Source organism: Carcharhinus amblyrhynchos, chromosome 4 (assembly GCF_965287045.1).
Source record: "Carcharhinus amblyrhynchos chromosome 4, sCarAmb.v2.hapA, whole genome shotgun sequence".
NCBI lineage: Eukaryota > Metazoa > Chordata > Chondrichthyes > Carcharhiniformes > Carcharhinidae > Carcharhinus > Carcharhinus amblyrhynchos.
Window position 1 is genome coordinate 59248654 of NC_137327.1, and position 14064 is coordinate 59262717.

Consider the following 14064-nt stretch of genomic DNA (forward strand, 5'->3'; position numbering starts at 1 on the left):
GCCTTTTGTGAAAGGAAGCCTGAATAAACTCTTAAACGTTGCTGAACTGACGACTGTTGCAGATATTTGTCGTTGAACTTTTTTCTGGTTCCCCCGCTTCCTGACCTGCTCTCATTGAAGTGCTCACTGCTGCTGGCGGTGATTCCCAATGTTTTGTTTCACACATGGGACGACCAGGGTCAGACATCGATCTCCCCATGAGGGACACCACAGCCAAAACCATCTTCTCCTTACCTGAGAGGTGGGTGGCACAGTCGCACAGTCATTAGCATTGCTGCCTCACAATGCCAGGAAGCCAGGTTTGATTCCTAGCTTCGGTGACTGTCTATGTGGAGTTTGCGCGTTCTCCAAGTGTCCATGCGGGTTTACACCAGGTGCTCCGGGTTTATCCCACCCTCCAAAGATGTGAGGGTTAGGTGAATTGGCCATGCAAAATTGACCCTAGTGTCAAGGGGATTAGCAGGGTAAATACATGGAGTTATAGGGCTAGGGCCTGGGTGGGATTGTTATCAGCACAAGCTCGAGGGGCCAAATGGCCTCCTTCTGCACGGTAGGGATTCTATGATTCTATTCTATGAAATCTGCATTTAACCATTCTCAGAAAGGAAGGACTTGCATTTATATAACCCCTCCTATAACCTCATTCATCCAGTGAAGTACTTTGAACTGCTATAACATAAGAAACATGCAGCCAATTTGCACACAGGAACATCCCACAAAGCAGCAACACAAAATCACCAGACCATCTGTTTCAGTGTTATTGATCGAAAAATAAATTTTGGCCAAGATACCAGGAAGAACTTTCCTTCTTTTCTGCGTGGTGTCATGGGATTTGTTGCCACCACCTGAGAAATCAAACTGGATGACAAGCGAAGGCCAAAAGCTGAGACCTTTCCTTCTCTGACCTGGAGATGATGATGTCAAGTGTAACGAAACAATAAATGGCAAAACTGAGATAATCTGATCTACCCAAATGGATCTTCACACACAATGTCATTCTTGGGGGTAATCTTATCTGGTCTGATAAGGGCCTAGCTGAGTTGGTTGGATTTACATTCTTCTATATTAATCTATAGTTGACTGCAATGGATATTGTGAGCTGAATTTTCCCAGCCCTCTGGAGATGGGCTGGGAGACGGGAGGTCTGGTAAGATGGAACATCTAAGCAGCCAGATGCAGCATCTCAGCAACCAGAGGCAGGCAGTCAGTTAAAGTAATTAACTAGTCTATTGATGGCAATTTTATCAGGGTAGGTGGATGGGATTTTACCAGCACTGGGATGTTCTCCTACCACGTGACGAGTCTGCAGGGTACTTTAAGGCAGTTTCGCAGCAGCTTGCTGTGTGTGTCTTGTGGGGGAGGGGTGGTACAGAAGGGCCTTCCTTTCTGAAGGCTCCGTGGTGCATAGTCAGACTCATAAGTGGCAGTACTCGCTCCCATCTTCCTCCCCATGGCCCTGATACTGCTATTTTTCACTGTTCACCACACTTATCACCCACGATCACCCACACATAAAGAAAGAAACATTCCGCAATGGAGCCTCCATATGGAGCCTGCCACCCCTTCTCCTCTCTTCATGGCACTGCAAAGCATCCCATCCTCTGATTGGGCCAGCATCTGAGCAGAGCCACTTCTTAATTGATCGATACGTTTCTATGTTTGACGTCAGTAGGGGAAACCCGTCCATCCATGTGAACCCAGGGGTCTGCTTTTGATCCCAGCCTGGGTCTCCTTTTGATGATGTGGAGGTGCATCTCCACATCATGATTACCATTGACACTGCAAACTGCCTGCTCCAAGTGGAGAGGATCTCCAAGGAGATTACCACAGACATTAAGTTTCTACAAAGATGAGACTTCTTACTCTGCTTTTGATCCCAGCCTGGGTCTGCTTTTGAGCTTAGCATGGGCCGGGTAGTGCACTGGTAGAACCCTGGCTGGAAATTCCTTCATCTTCCAGAGGGGAAGGCAAAAATTTCCCCTCTTTAATTACAAGACTTATATACTGTGTCAACAAAGCTCTTTTGTTGGCAATGTGAACCAAACATGAATACCTCTTCATCAGGAATTACACAACCTCTGAGATTTCGGTACTAAGTTGGATACCTTAAAAGCCCTTTAGGAATTTCAGAGTACATGTGTTCTGACAGAGAAATAAAAAGAGGGCCCGCTTCTAAAGCTGGGACTAGTGAATATTCATCAGCCATCTGTACCAGATGGAAGCCTTCCAAAAGTACTTAGGGAAATGAGATAGGAGGTAAGCTGGGGGATGTGGGGAGCAGTTGCAGAAATATTTTTGCAGTTCATTGGGCACCAGAGGTGAGACCAGAGGAATGCAAAAAAGAAAACCAATACGATTCTCATCTTGAAAGGTCAGGAATATGGTCAGGGGAATTGTAGGTCTGTTAGCTTCACATTTACAGCAGTAAAAATATCATCATCTGTTCCAAAGGAAGGAATTTAAAGCTCATTTAACAAGGGCTAAAGCAATAATTACTGAGCCAACCCACATTTGTGAGCGATAGGTCATGTGTAAGAAATGTATCAGAACCCTGTATCAGCCTAGGTTGCCAATTCTGGGCCTACTCCACAAGGCACTGTCACATGACTTCCCGCCATCAACCTCCCAACACCCCTCCTGCCCCCCCCCCCAGGCCTCACTGGTCACCTGACATGTCAGTCATCACAGTGCGCCATTTTCCACACCAGTTGGAAAGCGGGTGCACTCTCCATTACCCAACAGGCCAATACTTGACAGCCAGTCCTTCTCCCCACATTTGACATTGATTGACCAGCAAACAAAAGGATGAGCAAAGGATTTTAGTTTTTTAAAAACTTCCAGGCTTGTCTGTTTAAAAATTTTTCCTCCCAGCTGCCAGGCAACATCATCCTGCAGACTCCAGGACAATCCTAGAGGATTGGCAACCTTATGCTGAGAGTTAGTGCACACGATCACTTGTGACTGATAATGTAGCAAGAATTTACACAAGTGTTTGATAAGCTCCCTCACAGGAGATTTGTGCCAAAAGTGAAAGCTCTTAGGATATGGACATAAGCTGCAAATTAGATGACTTAATTGGTTGGATTTGGGGAAGATTTAGTGTCAGTATTGTGTGGTGGCAGGGAATATCTGTGTCCAGTATGATAAATTAATTAACAGATGCTTTGTAGTCACCATGTATGCAAGAGAAAAGGTGCAAGAATGGCATAAATCACTAGTGGTGACCTAAATACTGGGAAAATTATGTTTCAATACTGATGTCTGGGTGTTCCAGTTTTCTCCCACAGTCCAAAGATATGCAGGTTTGGGAGATTGGCCATGCTAAATTGCCCCTTAGTGTCCAAAGATGTGTAGGTTAGGAGGATAAATGGGGTAAGTACGTGGGGTTACGGGAATAGAGCCTATCTAAGATGCTCTGTCAGAGTCAACGCCAACTGGATGGGCTGAATGCCCTTCTGCACTGTAGGAATTCTATGATTCTTCTATGTGACATGCCACAACTAATGACATCCATGGCAGGGATTATCCAAAATTTTCCTAATCTAAGTTCAGTTTTCCTGTGATTCCCATTGGTCACAATAACATGTGGTTTTCCCACAGCTTTTATTGTTGGTCACGATTTAAATCTCAAATTCTTTTATTTGGGAAGGAAGGTCCTGTGATGCAATGGGTAACGCCCTTATCTCTGAGCAAGAAGCTCTGGGTTCAAGTTCCACTTGATAACCAAGGAATGTGCGTTCGTAACACCATCAATGGGAACCAGAAATTAACTCACACCTCATCATTTTCCTCCCTCAGAGAGAGACAGAGATCTCTCAGATTAGGGGGACATTAAATCCAGATATATTCATTTGATGTGATGTGCTTTTTGGTCCAAATTCACAGTTTGTCATCACAAGCTCTTCCCAAAGCAGTGACAGCGCTGCAGATTATATAGTTCTGAATAATCACCATAATAGGGTCTGAAAGACAACTGTAATTGTCTTGCTGGGTGTGACTGGTGATTGAAAGGTGTGAACAGTTTGCAAAATGTGACTTGTACTCCTTTGAATTTAGAGGACTAAGGGGGGATGTCACTGAGTTGATTTAAAATGTGATAAACTAATTCTATTAGTGAGAGAATCAAGAAGCAGCTACAAGAAATAAAGGCTGCAATCCACCACTCATAATTTTATTGGGTAGAGAGATATCCGGGGCAATCATATCGGGCTGGGGTGGGGGGAATGGGGGGGGGGTCTTGTGAGCGGCCACAAGACCCCATGGGAGCACAAAGTTAGGCCACTGAGGCCAACTCTCAGAACACAGAAATCTGCATATGCGCAATAGTGCCCTCTGCTGCTAGCAGCCAGCTTTTGGGTGATTTAGGTCCCACTCACTCCCCCTACTGGCAGAAAACAGATTGTGTTTTTTTTTACTGCACAGAGTGCCCTAAGATACGACTGGTGTCTTCACCCAAAAAAATGGATCTGCAATTCTCTCATTTTCACACTCATCTGGACTTAGAATTTTTTTGGCAAGGTCAACCCCAAAGTGTAGCAGAATAGAAGGTAGGTGCATATCTGAAACACTCTCACCCAAACGTAAGAAGATATAGGGATCATTTGCAATATTTCAAACTAAAAAAAAGGCAGCGTGGACAAGTTGGGCCGAAGGGTCTGTTTCTATGCTGTAAACCTCTAAGAGATGTGGGGCAATTTGGAGTTGACGTACATGTTAGCTATGTTCTGGTTGAATGGTGCAGCAGGCTCAAGGAGCTGAATGGTCTACTTTCATTCATATTGGCTGGATTTTAACGCTCACCTGCCAACAGATTGAAAAGTCGGGTGGGGGAATCCTGTGGGTGCAGTTCTTGCGGTAGCTTTACAAGGGGAGGGGTGAAGGTGTAGTCAGCAGCCTGCCTGCCCATAGGCTGAATAATGCCCACACCCAGTGCTGACATTTAATCAGCAGTAAGAGAAACCCACGCCAAGCATTCTGCTCCAGCAGCTATCCCTGTGCAGATAAGGGACATCTCTACTTCCTCGAAGTCATGAAGTTTTACTGCACAGAAAAAGGCCCATCATGTCTGTGCCAGCCATCAAGCGCCTATCTATTCTAATCCCATTTCCCAGTACTTGGTCCATAGCCTTGTGTGCTATGGTGTTTCAAGTACTCATCCAGATGCATCTTAAATCTTGAGGGTTCCTACCTCTACCAAACTTCCAAGCAGTGAGTGCTAGATTCCCACCACTGTCTGGGTGAAAAGGTTTTTCCTCAAATTCCCTCTAAATCTCCTGCTTCTTACCTTAAACCTATGACCCCTCTACTAAGGAGAGGAAACTCTTCCTATATACGCCATCTGTGTCTTACATAACTTTCTTGTTGTTGATCGTCCATTGTCGTTGATGAGGACCTCGACACCATTAGTCATTTTGAGGCTGGTTGTGGTGTGTCCGAAGATGACTGATCAGGCCAATTCGGGCATGGAATGTCCTGGCACGTATTGGACAGACTTGTGTAGAGACTGTAGTTGGTGTGCTGGTGGCTCTGGACTTGCGCAGCTCGTGCTTAAGTTGTGCTTCAGCAATACACCTTGCTCCATGAGCTTGACAGCCCTTGTGGATGAGGCAGTGCCAGGTAAGGCAGTTTTGTGCCAGTGTTTCCCAGGTGGTCGTGTCTATGTCAAGTGACTTCAGGGAGGCCTTTGAGTGTGTCTTTGTAACGTTTATTTTGTCCTCCATGTGAGTGTCTTCCAGCAGAGAGTTCCCCAAAAAGAAACTGCTTGGGTGTGCGCTCGTCTGGCATATGGATAACATAACCTGCCCACCGGGTCTGCGCTCTCATCAGCAGTGTGATGGTAGACTTGTTCTGGAGAGAACTTCAGTGTCTGGTACTTTGTCTTGCCATCGGATGCATAATATTCTGCGAAGACAAGTCATGTGGAAATGATTGAGCTGTCTTGCATGCCTTCGATACACAGTCCACGGTTCACAGGCACACAGGAGGGTAGTGAGTACCGCGGTGCTGTAGACCTTCAGTTTTATTGCTGGGCTGATTCCTCAACGTTCCCATACAGTGGAGCACAGTGACTATTGATACAGTGACCAAGCAGTGACTATTGATACAGAAGTTAACTGCAGAATAGTAAAGGCAAGTTCTGCTTTTGGTAGACATAATTTTCTCCACTTCAATCGGATCCCCCCTGTGCCTTCTCTGCTGCAAGGAAAACAATCCCAGCCTCTCTTCACAGCTGAAACTCTCCAACCCAGGCAACATCCTGGTGAATCACCTCTGCACATTCTCTAGTACAATCACATCCTTCCTATAGTGTGGCAATCAGAACTGCACACAGTACTCTAGCTGTGGCCTAACATGCAGGTTATACACCTCCATCAAGAATTCACTATTTGTGTATTCTATGCTTAAGCTAATAAAGGCATATGCCATCTTAACCACCTTATCTACCTGTCCCACTGCCTTCAGGTTTGTTTGGACATGCACCCCAACACCCCTCTGTACTTCCTAGTGTCCTACCATTCATTATGTATTCCCTTGTTTTGTTAATCCATCCAAAATGCATCCTCATATTTTAATGCCTCCCAAAAGGTGTAACTCTCCCAGGATACCCTTACCACACCAAATCCACCACACGCATGACCTGCAACAATCATTGAACTCCAGTCCCCCATCACCCCCTCACCACAACCTACCAATCTAACCCCACCATGACCCCCAGACATACCTCTGGCTTTTACTCTCGTGCAGCATCAAACTTCACTGCAGTACTGGCAGTAACCACCATTCCTGATGGCGCTGCTGGTATTGGAGAGTTCTGTAAGGAGTCTCACAACACCAGGTTAAAGTCCAACAGGTTTACTTGGTAGCACAAGCTTTGAGAGCAATGGCCCTTCATCAGGTGAGTGCAGTGACGCTTTGGCACTGGCTCACCTGATGAAGAGGCAGTGCTCCCAAAGCTTGTGCTACCAAATAAACCTGTTGGACTTTAAGCTGGTGTCGTGAGACTCCTTCCTGTGCTTACACCAGTCCAACGCCAGCATCTCCACATCATTGGAGAGTTGCCAACCTTTGACCTGCTGGACCTGCTGAAGGGCAGAAAACCTATCTCCAGCCATTAAATGGTTGTGGGACAGGGGGGGATGGGGTGAGGGGGGAGGGACTGGAGCAAAATGGGGTGTTATCCCTATTGGTTTTTGAAATAGAGAGAGTAGACCACAGTCCTGCTGAGGTGGATGTCTTTACTGTACACTCATGGCAGCACTTTTATTCTATAGAATGAAATATTATGGTGTATCCATGATGTGCAAGATATGTACTAATTTTCCTGTGATGTGCCAGAAGTACCTGATTTGCTAAGGTTTTGAAATGTGCATTTTGCTCTGCTCTCAAACCCTGACCACACAGATGGGAACAGCAGCACTATGGCTTTGTTCCTGAACTAGTATTCCAGTGAGATAAATTCAGCAGCTTCTGAATTCACATTTGATTCATTAAATAAATCTGGGATTTATTAACTAACAGTGACTATGAAACTATCGCCAATTATCATACAAAAACCCGTCTAATTCATGTTCTTTAGGGAAGGGAATTTTAGGGAAGGCTGGCCCACAGGCGACTCCAGATCATCAATAATATGGTTGACTCTTAACTGGCCACTGAAATGGTCTAGCAAGCCACTCTGTTGTGTTCAAGAAGGTGGCTCACCACCACCTTCTCAAGGGTGATCAGAAATGGACAATGAATGCCAGTCTAGCTAGCAACATCCACATCCTTTCAATCAATAAATAAAAATTGCAAAGTGCCAGTATTTTGGAGCCATTAGAAAGCTGTGAGATGGTGCCCCCTCCCTGTTTGGTTAACAATGGTGCCAAGCAATCAACAGTCCTCTCTCCATATTTCCCTGTAGTGTATTGTCATCACAAAATTTCATTGGATTCCATAGAACTCCTATACTGCAGAAAGAAGCCAGTCAGCCTACCTAGTCTGCACCAACTTTCTGAAAGGTCATCTCAGCCAGGCCCACCTCTCCACCCAACCCCACAAACTTGTGTATTTGCCATGGCTTGTCCACCTACTCTACACATCTTTGGACACTAAGGGGAAATTTCACATCTTTGGACTGTGGGAGGAAACCAAAGCACTCAGAGAAACTCACACAGACACAGAGAGAACATGCAAATTCCACACAGTCACCCAAGGCTGGAATCGAACTCGGTTCCCTGGCACTGTGAGGCAGCAATGCTAACCACTGAGCCACCGTGCTGCTCATTTGTTTGTTAAACATCACCACATGTAGGGGTATGAAGAGAGGTGGAGCAATAGTCTGGCAAAAGATTTGCAGATCTCAGCCACAACCTAATTGAGTGATGGGATAGACTTGGGGGTGAAATGGCGGCCTCCTCTTGTAAATGTTATGCTCTTAACTCCATTATAATAATGGGATTTTCTTGTAAGATCTGGGGTGAATTATTTGTGACATAGGGCAAAGGCAATTTCACAGGCAATGTACCTCCTCTTGAAAATCTTTGACAAGTGAGTTCCTCACAACACAGCGCCTGGTGTAAAATGGCTCTTGGTACTGTATAGACTCTGCTTGTAGGAGTTGTGTGATCTATACCACAAGAACTGTACTGATTTCAGAAAGCGGTTCACAAAATGAACTTGGAATGCGCAATAACTGCCTTCCTAGCAGGACTCACGTTCCCAGAATGATTTTTTTTTAACAGAGAAAATATTAGTGCCATTTCCAATTTGGAAAATGTACAGGCCAGCCAGACTTTGTTAATTGTATACTGTTAAATTAAGGCTAAGGATGTACAGGTAGAAAGATTCATTAGACAATTACTTGAACACATAAAAAGAGACACTGATTATCACTCGTATTGGACTGTAGAGTTAGAATCCAAATGTGTTCTATTTCACTTTGTAAATAAACCTAAAACTGAGTAAAAATTAACCTCTCATCTCCTCCTTAACCAACTGGTTGTCAGAAGTTTAGCGATTGTGTTGTCTGAGGTCAATTTGGACCTCAGCACAGAGTGGTAGAGATATTCTGTGAGAGCTGGGGTCTTCAAGAGCCTATCGTTACTCTGCACGGTTCCTCTCCTGCTGCCCCTGAGCTTCAGAACTCATGTTGCCAGCCACCTAATCCAAATCAAGATAAATAACAACTGCTGTCACAGTGTCATTAAAATTATTTAAGATGCTGTCAATATTTGCTTAGCTCTAAACTGAATGGCTTCTTTTCTCTCTGCAGAAGTGGCTATGACTTTGACTACGACTATTACAGAGATGGATTCTATGACAGGTATGTTGTCCATGTGTGATTTGATTCTTTGAGCCACTTGCCTTCACTTCTTTTCTGGAATTGCTGTAATTTTTTTTAAGTGACAGCGAGAATTACTCCCAATGCCTCCAAGCTCACGAGAGGTGTGACCTTTCTTGAACCTGTAAACGTGGCCCAGAATTTCACTTTCCATTGTGTTTTCCTCCTCCATCCTCTGCACCGACCTACCCCATCCCCCCAAACTCTCCCACCCTTATCCTGTGGGAAAACACACAGCAAAACATAGAACGTTACAGAGTGGTAACATCAAATGCAATCAGATAGCCAGTGCAATGTTGTGGAAAGTTATGGTTTGTGTTTACTTAAAAAAGAAACAAAGCTATTTGCAAAGTGCACATTAATATTGGTGATAACATTAGCCTCTTAGGCAATCATGCTCACAGCAGTAAGCACTGGACAACAACAACTCACATTTATAGAGTGCTTGTAATGAAGGCAAATGTTCAAAGGCACTTCAGAGAAACCTCATCAGACAAGCATTGACATCACACTGTCATATTAGACTGATCAGTGTTGAAAGGATTAATCTCTTGGACTCAGGAAACTGTACCACCCACATGAGTTAGACTTAGTGGCCAGAACTTTACCATCCTGCCTGCTGCGGGAATCAAAATGGGCGAAGGGTAGACCATGGAAGGGTCCGTTGACTTCGGGTGGGATTTTATGGTCTCAGGATGAGCTCAGCTGTAAAATCCCGCTCAATAACACTAGTCATGTATATCTGTAAATAGTTATGTCTATCCAGTAAACCAGATAATGTTTGGGCGTACCAATACCAATTAGCAGTCACTCCTTAGCCAGTCACAATCAACAAACAACATGGTGGCAATGGTGTGGTCCCAATCCAGGACCGCAAAGAGACTACCAACGTACAACACACATGCCAATGGAGATAACTGGGGGGAGAGGAGTCGAAGAGGTAGGTTTGAAAGAAGATCTCAAAGAAAGGTAGAGAAGTTTAGGGAAGGAATACTGCAAAGCTTAGGGATTAGACACCTAAAAGCACATCTGTTAATGGCAAGGTGAAGAAAAGGGGGAAGAGTAATAGGCCACAATTGGGGGAATGCAGAGATCTCAGAGTTGGGGAGGTTACAAAGACAGGGAAAGACAATACCATAGAATGATTTGAAATCAAAAATAGGAATTTTTAATCAGAAGCATTGCCAGAGCAGAAGCCTGTGTAAATTGGCAAACATGGGGATAAAAAAGGAAGGTTACACCATTGTTACAAAGTACGATAAGCCATCCTCCATGCACATGAATACATGATGAAGAAAAGACCATTTTGCCTCTTGGATCCATTTTACAAATTTGAACAGAAGCTGAATTCTGGACTGAGGTCCACGCAGAGGTTACAAAGAATGTGCTTGGCACAAGTGACGCAACGACAAAATGTAGCTTTAATGTACAAAAACATCCTAACACACTTCACAACTATGCCAGGGAAACTTGACTACATCAAATGCGGTGGGATTTAGGAGGACTTTTGGATAAGCTATGTTTCAAAGGGGCCTTGAAGGAGGTGAAATCAGAGTAGGGAAGAGTCAGAGACTGGAAGTTAAGGAACAGTTTGGTGGGGGTGAAGGGAGAGGGCTGTACAGGAGGCTGCAGTCAGAGAGGCTGAGCTCAGGAGGACATATAGGGCTGAAAGGTTTTAGAGACATAGAGAGGACAAGACAATGGAAGATTTAAAGACAATGAGGAAATTTTGTTTTAATTATTGCCAGGGTTGTGGTGGACAATTGGTGGAGGAGTGAACGAAATCAACGTATTGTTGCTGAGTTAGTTTATAAAAAGGACATCTGGGAATGTATTGGACAAATGTAATGTGAAGACTTCCTTCTCATTGGTCCTCCTTCATCTAATCTACCAATATAACCCATTATTTGTTTCTCCCTTACATACTTCTCTGGCTTCCCTTCAAATGCATCTATACTATCCATCACACCCATGTGGTAACAGCTTCCACATGCTTACCATTTCCTGGACAGAGACATTTTTTCTAAGTTCCCTATTTGATCTCCTGGTGACAGTCATATGTTGGTGTTTACTAGTTTTGCTCCATCCCCGCTGTCTGTCTGTTCTTACCAGAAGCTTTCAGAATTTTAAGGGCCTCAATCAGCTTACTCTCAAGAGAAAAGAAACACAGCCTGTTCACCTTTTCCAAACAGGTATAACCTCAAATTTCTGATAACACCCTTATCAATCTCTTTTTGCTTCCTCTCCAGTGACTTTATATGTTTCTATAATACACAGAGCTGCACTACACTGTACTTCAGGGACAACCTTACCAATGTTTGATACAGTTTCAGCGTAACTTCCCTATTTTTCAACCTGTCCCTCTAAGAGTGAATGCTTCTTGCTTGGTTTGCTTTCTTTGAATCCATATCCTCACTTTCAGTGATTTGTATATTTACAATCTTTATATTATTTCTCTCTTACATCTGATTGCTATTTTCCAAGTTGTATGGCTTATTTTTCTTATCAAAATGTAATACAGCACCTCACACATCTATGTTAAAATTCATTTGCCAATAAGATGCCCATTCTGAAAATTTGTTCTTGAGTAGCAGTGAAGGTTCCTTTGTTTCTATAGTAGTGGATTATTCATTTCATAAACATATTGTATTCATTTATTTATTCTTTTATGAGATGTGGCCATCACTGGCAAGGCCAGTGTTTGTTGCCCATCCCTAATTGCCCTTGAACTGAGAGGCTTTCTCAGCCATTGTTGTGAGTCCTGGAGTCACATGTAGGCCAGACCAGGTAAGATTTCCTCTCCAACAGGGCCATTAGTGAACAAGATGGGCTTTTACAACGAGCAATGATAGTTTCATGGTCATCCAAGACTAGCTTTATATTCCACATCTTATTAACTGAATTTGAATTCCAGTGTCTGCTGTGGTGGGAAACCCATATCCCCACAGCATTAGTCTGGGCTTTTGGGTTACTAGTCCAGTGACATTGCCACTATGCCACCATCTGTCCTGTCCTGTCCAATTCCATGAAATAACGTAGTTTGGTCAATACACTTTTGGACCATGTTCCATTACTGTGTGTTCAATAGAGTTTAAGAAAATAATCAGTGACTTTGTTAGCAAGCCACCAATTCCAATTGTCCAACTTCACATTGCTAGAAACTCACCCTGATCATTTATTCATCTAACAAACTACATTAGACATTTATATACACTTCAAGTGTTTGGTCTCAGTATGACTACAAGTGTTGCATACACAATTACATAGAGGTACCTTATTCAATTACCTTCTATCGCAGGCAATTATACTCAGGATGCCCGTGATTGTTTTGAACACTGAGGCCTAATAGTGCAGATAATTAACCAAAATCTTTTGAAGTTGAAGAAGATGCATTTTTTAACACGTTTTTCACTTTGCTTCTTATGCCTACATCAAGGTTTCTATGAGTGTTGCTGTACAGCTGGAAGGCAGGGATATGAAAGGGTGGTTCAGGTGCTCATTGAGTTCTTCTTTCCTGTCATTCAACCATTGAAATCAGGAAGAGTAGACTGCAAACCTGTAATTTGCTGTCCAATCCATTGGTGCTCCTATGAGGAGAGAGTGAGGAGACTAGGGCTCTATTCTTAGAGTTCAGAACAATGAATGACGATTTCATTGAAACATGAAAAGTTCTAACAGAGCTTGACAGGAAATATGTAAGAAGGATGTTTCCCCTGGCTGGAGTGGTGGAAAACCAGAGGACACAGTCTCAGAATAAGGAGCAAGCCATTTAGAGAATGAGGGGAAATGTCTTCACTCAGAGGATGGTAAATCTTTGGAATTCTCAGCTCCAGAGTGCTGAGAAGAGTCAATGCCAATCGAAATTCTCATCGATAGACTTCTAGCTATTAAAGGCATCAAGTGGACAGTGCAGGAAAATGATGTTGAGGCAGAATATCAGCCATGATCTAAATGAATGGTGGAGCAAGATTAAGGGCCGAATGACCTACTGTTCCTATTTCCCATGTTCCAGCACTCTGTCAGCTAGCTGCCCTCTGAAAGGAGCTTTTTTTCAAACCATTGTCAATGTTCCTTTTGAAAAAGCAGCCAGAGCATTTGCCTAGTTACCTTGGTTCAAATGGGTGGCACAATGGTTAGCACTGCTGCCTCACAACTCCTGGAACCCAGATTTTGATTCCAGTCTTGGATGACTGTCTGTGTGGAGTTTGCACATTCTCCCTGTGTCTGCATGGGTTTCCTCCTGGTGCTCCGGTTTCCTCCCACAGTCCAAATTTGTGTAGGTTAGGTGGATTGATCATCCATATTAAGTTGCCCCTTCGTGTCCCTAGATGTGTGATTTAGGTGGATTCGTCATGGTGAATGTGTGGGGATGGGGAGGGTGATGCTCTTTCAGAGAGTCAGTGTAGACCCGATGGGCCGAGTGGCCTCTTCTGATTCTAGGGATTCTATGATTCTTTTCTGTGATTACACAGCAGAGAAACAGGCCTTTGTTAGAGTTGACGCTGAAATGATTGATGCTGTTGATTCACACAAGGTCAAAGAGAATTTAGTTCCTCCCCATCAGTTCCCCACAGATGGCCACTTCTTCTCTTGCTCATTAGTCCTGAGCGAGAGACAGCAATTTATGAATGGGGATATAGTGGCTGTCAGTATTTCCACTTCCTGGATGGGGGGTCCAGTCTTCAGTTGCCCTTCATCCCTTTAACTTCTGGCAGGGAATTCCTCTTTATACAGGTGAAATG

The 14064-nt window shown here is 43.9% G+C and overlaps 1 protein-coding gene across 1 annotated transcript in view; it reads left to right on the forward strand.

Moving 5' to 3' along the window:
• Positions 1 to 14064, forward strand: part of LOC145342052 (RNA-binding Raly-like protein) — an 883196-nt gene that overhangs the window by 761958 nt on the left and 107174 nt on the right. Inside the window, exon 6 of the mRNA XM_080187223.1 lies at positions 9254 to 9304. Coding sequence (XP_080043349.1) covers positions 9254 to 9304 — 51 coding nt within the window. The remainder of the gene's footprint in view (positions 1 to 9253; positions 9305 to 14064) is intronic.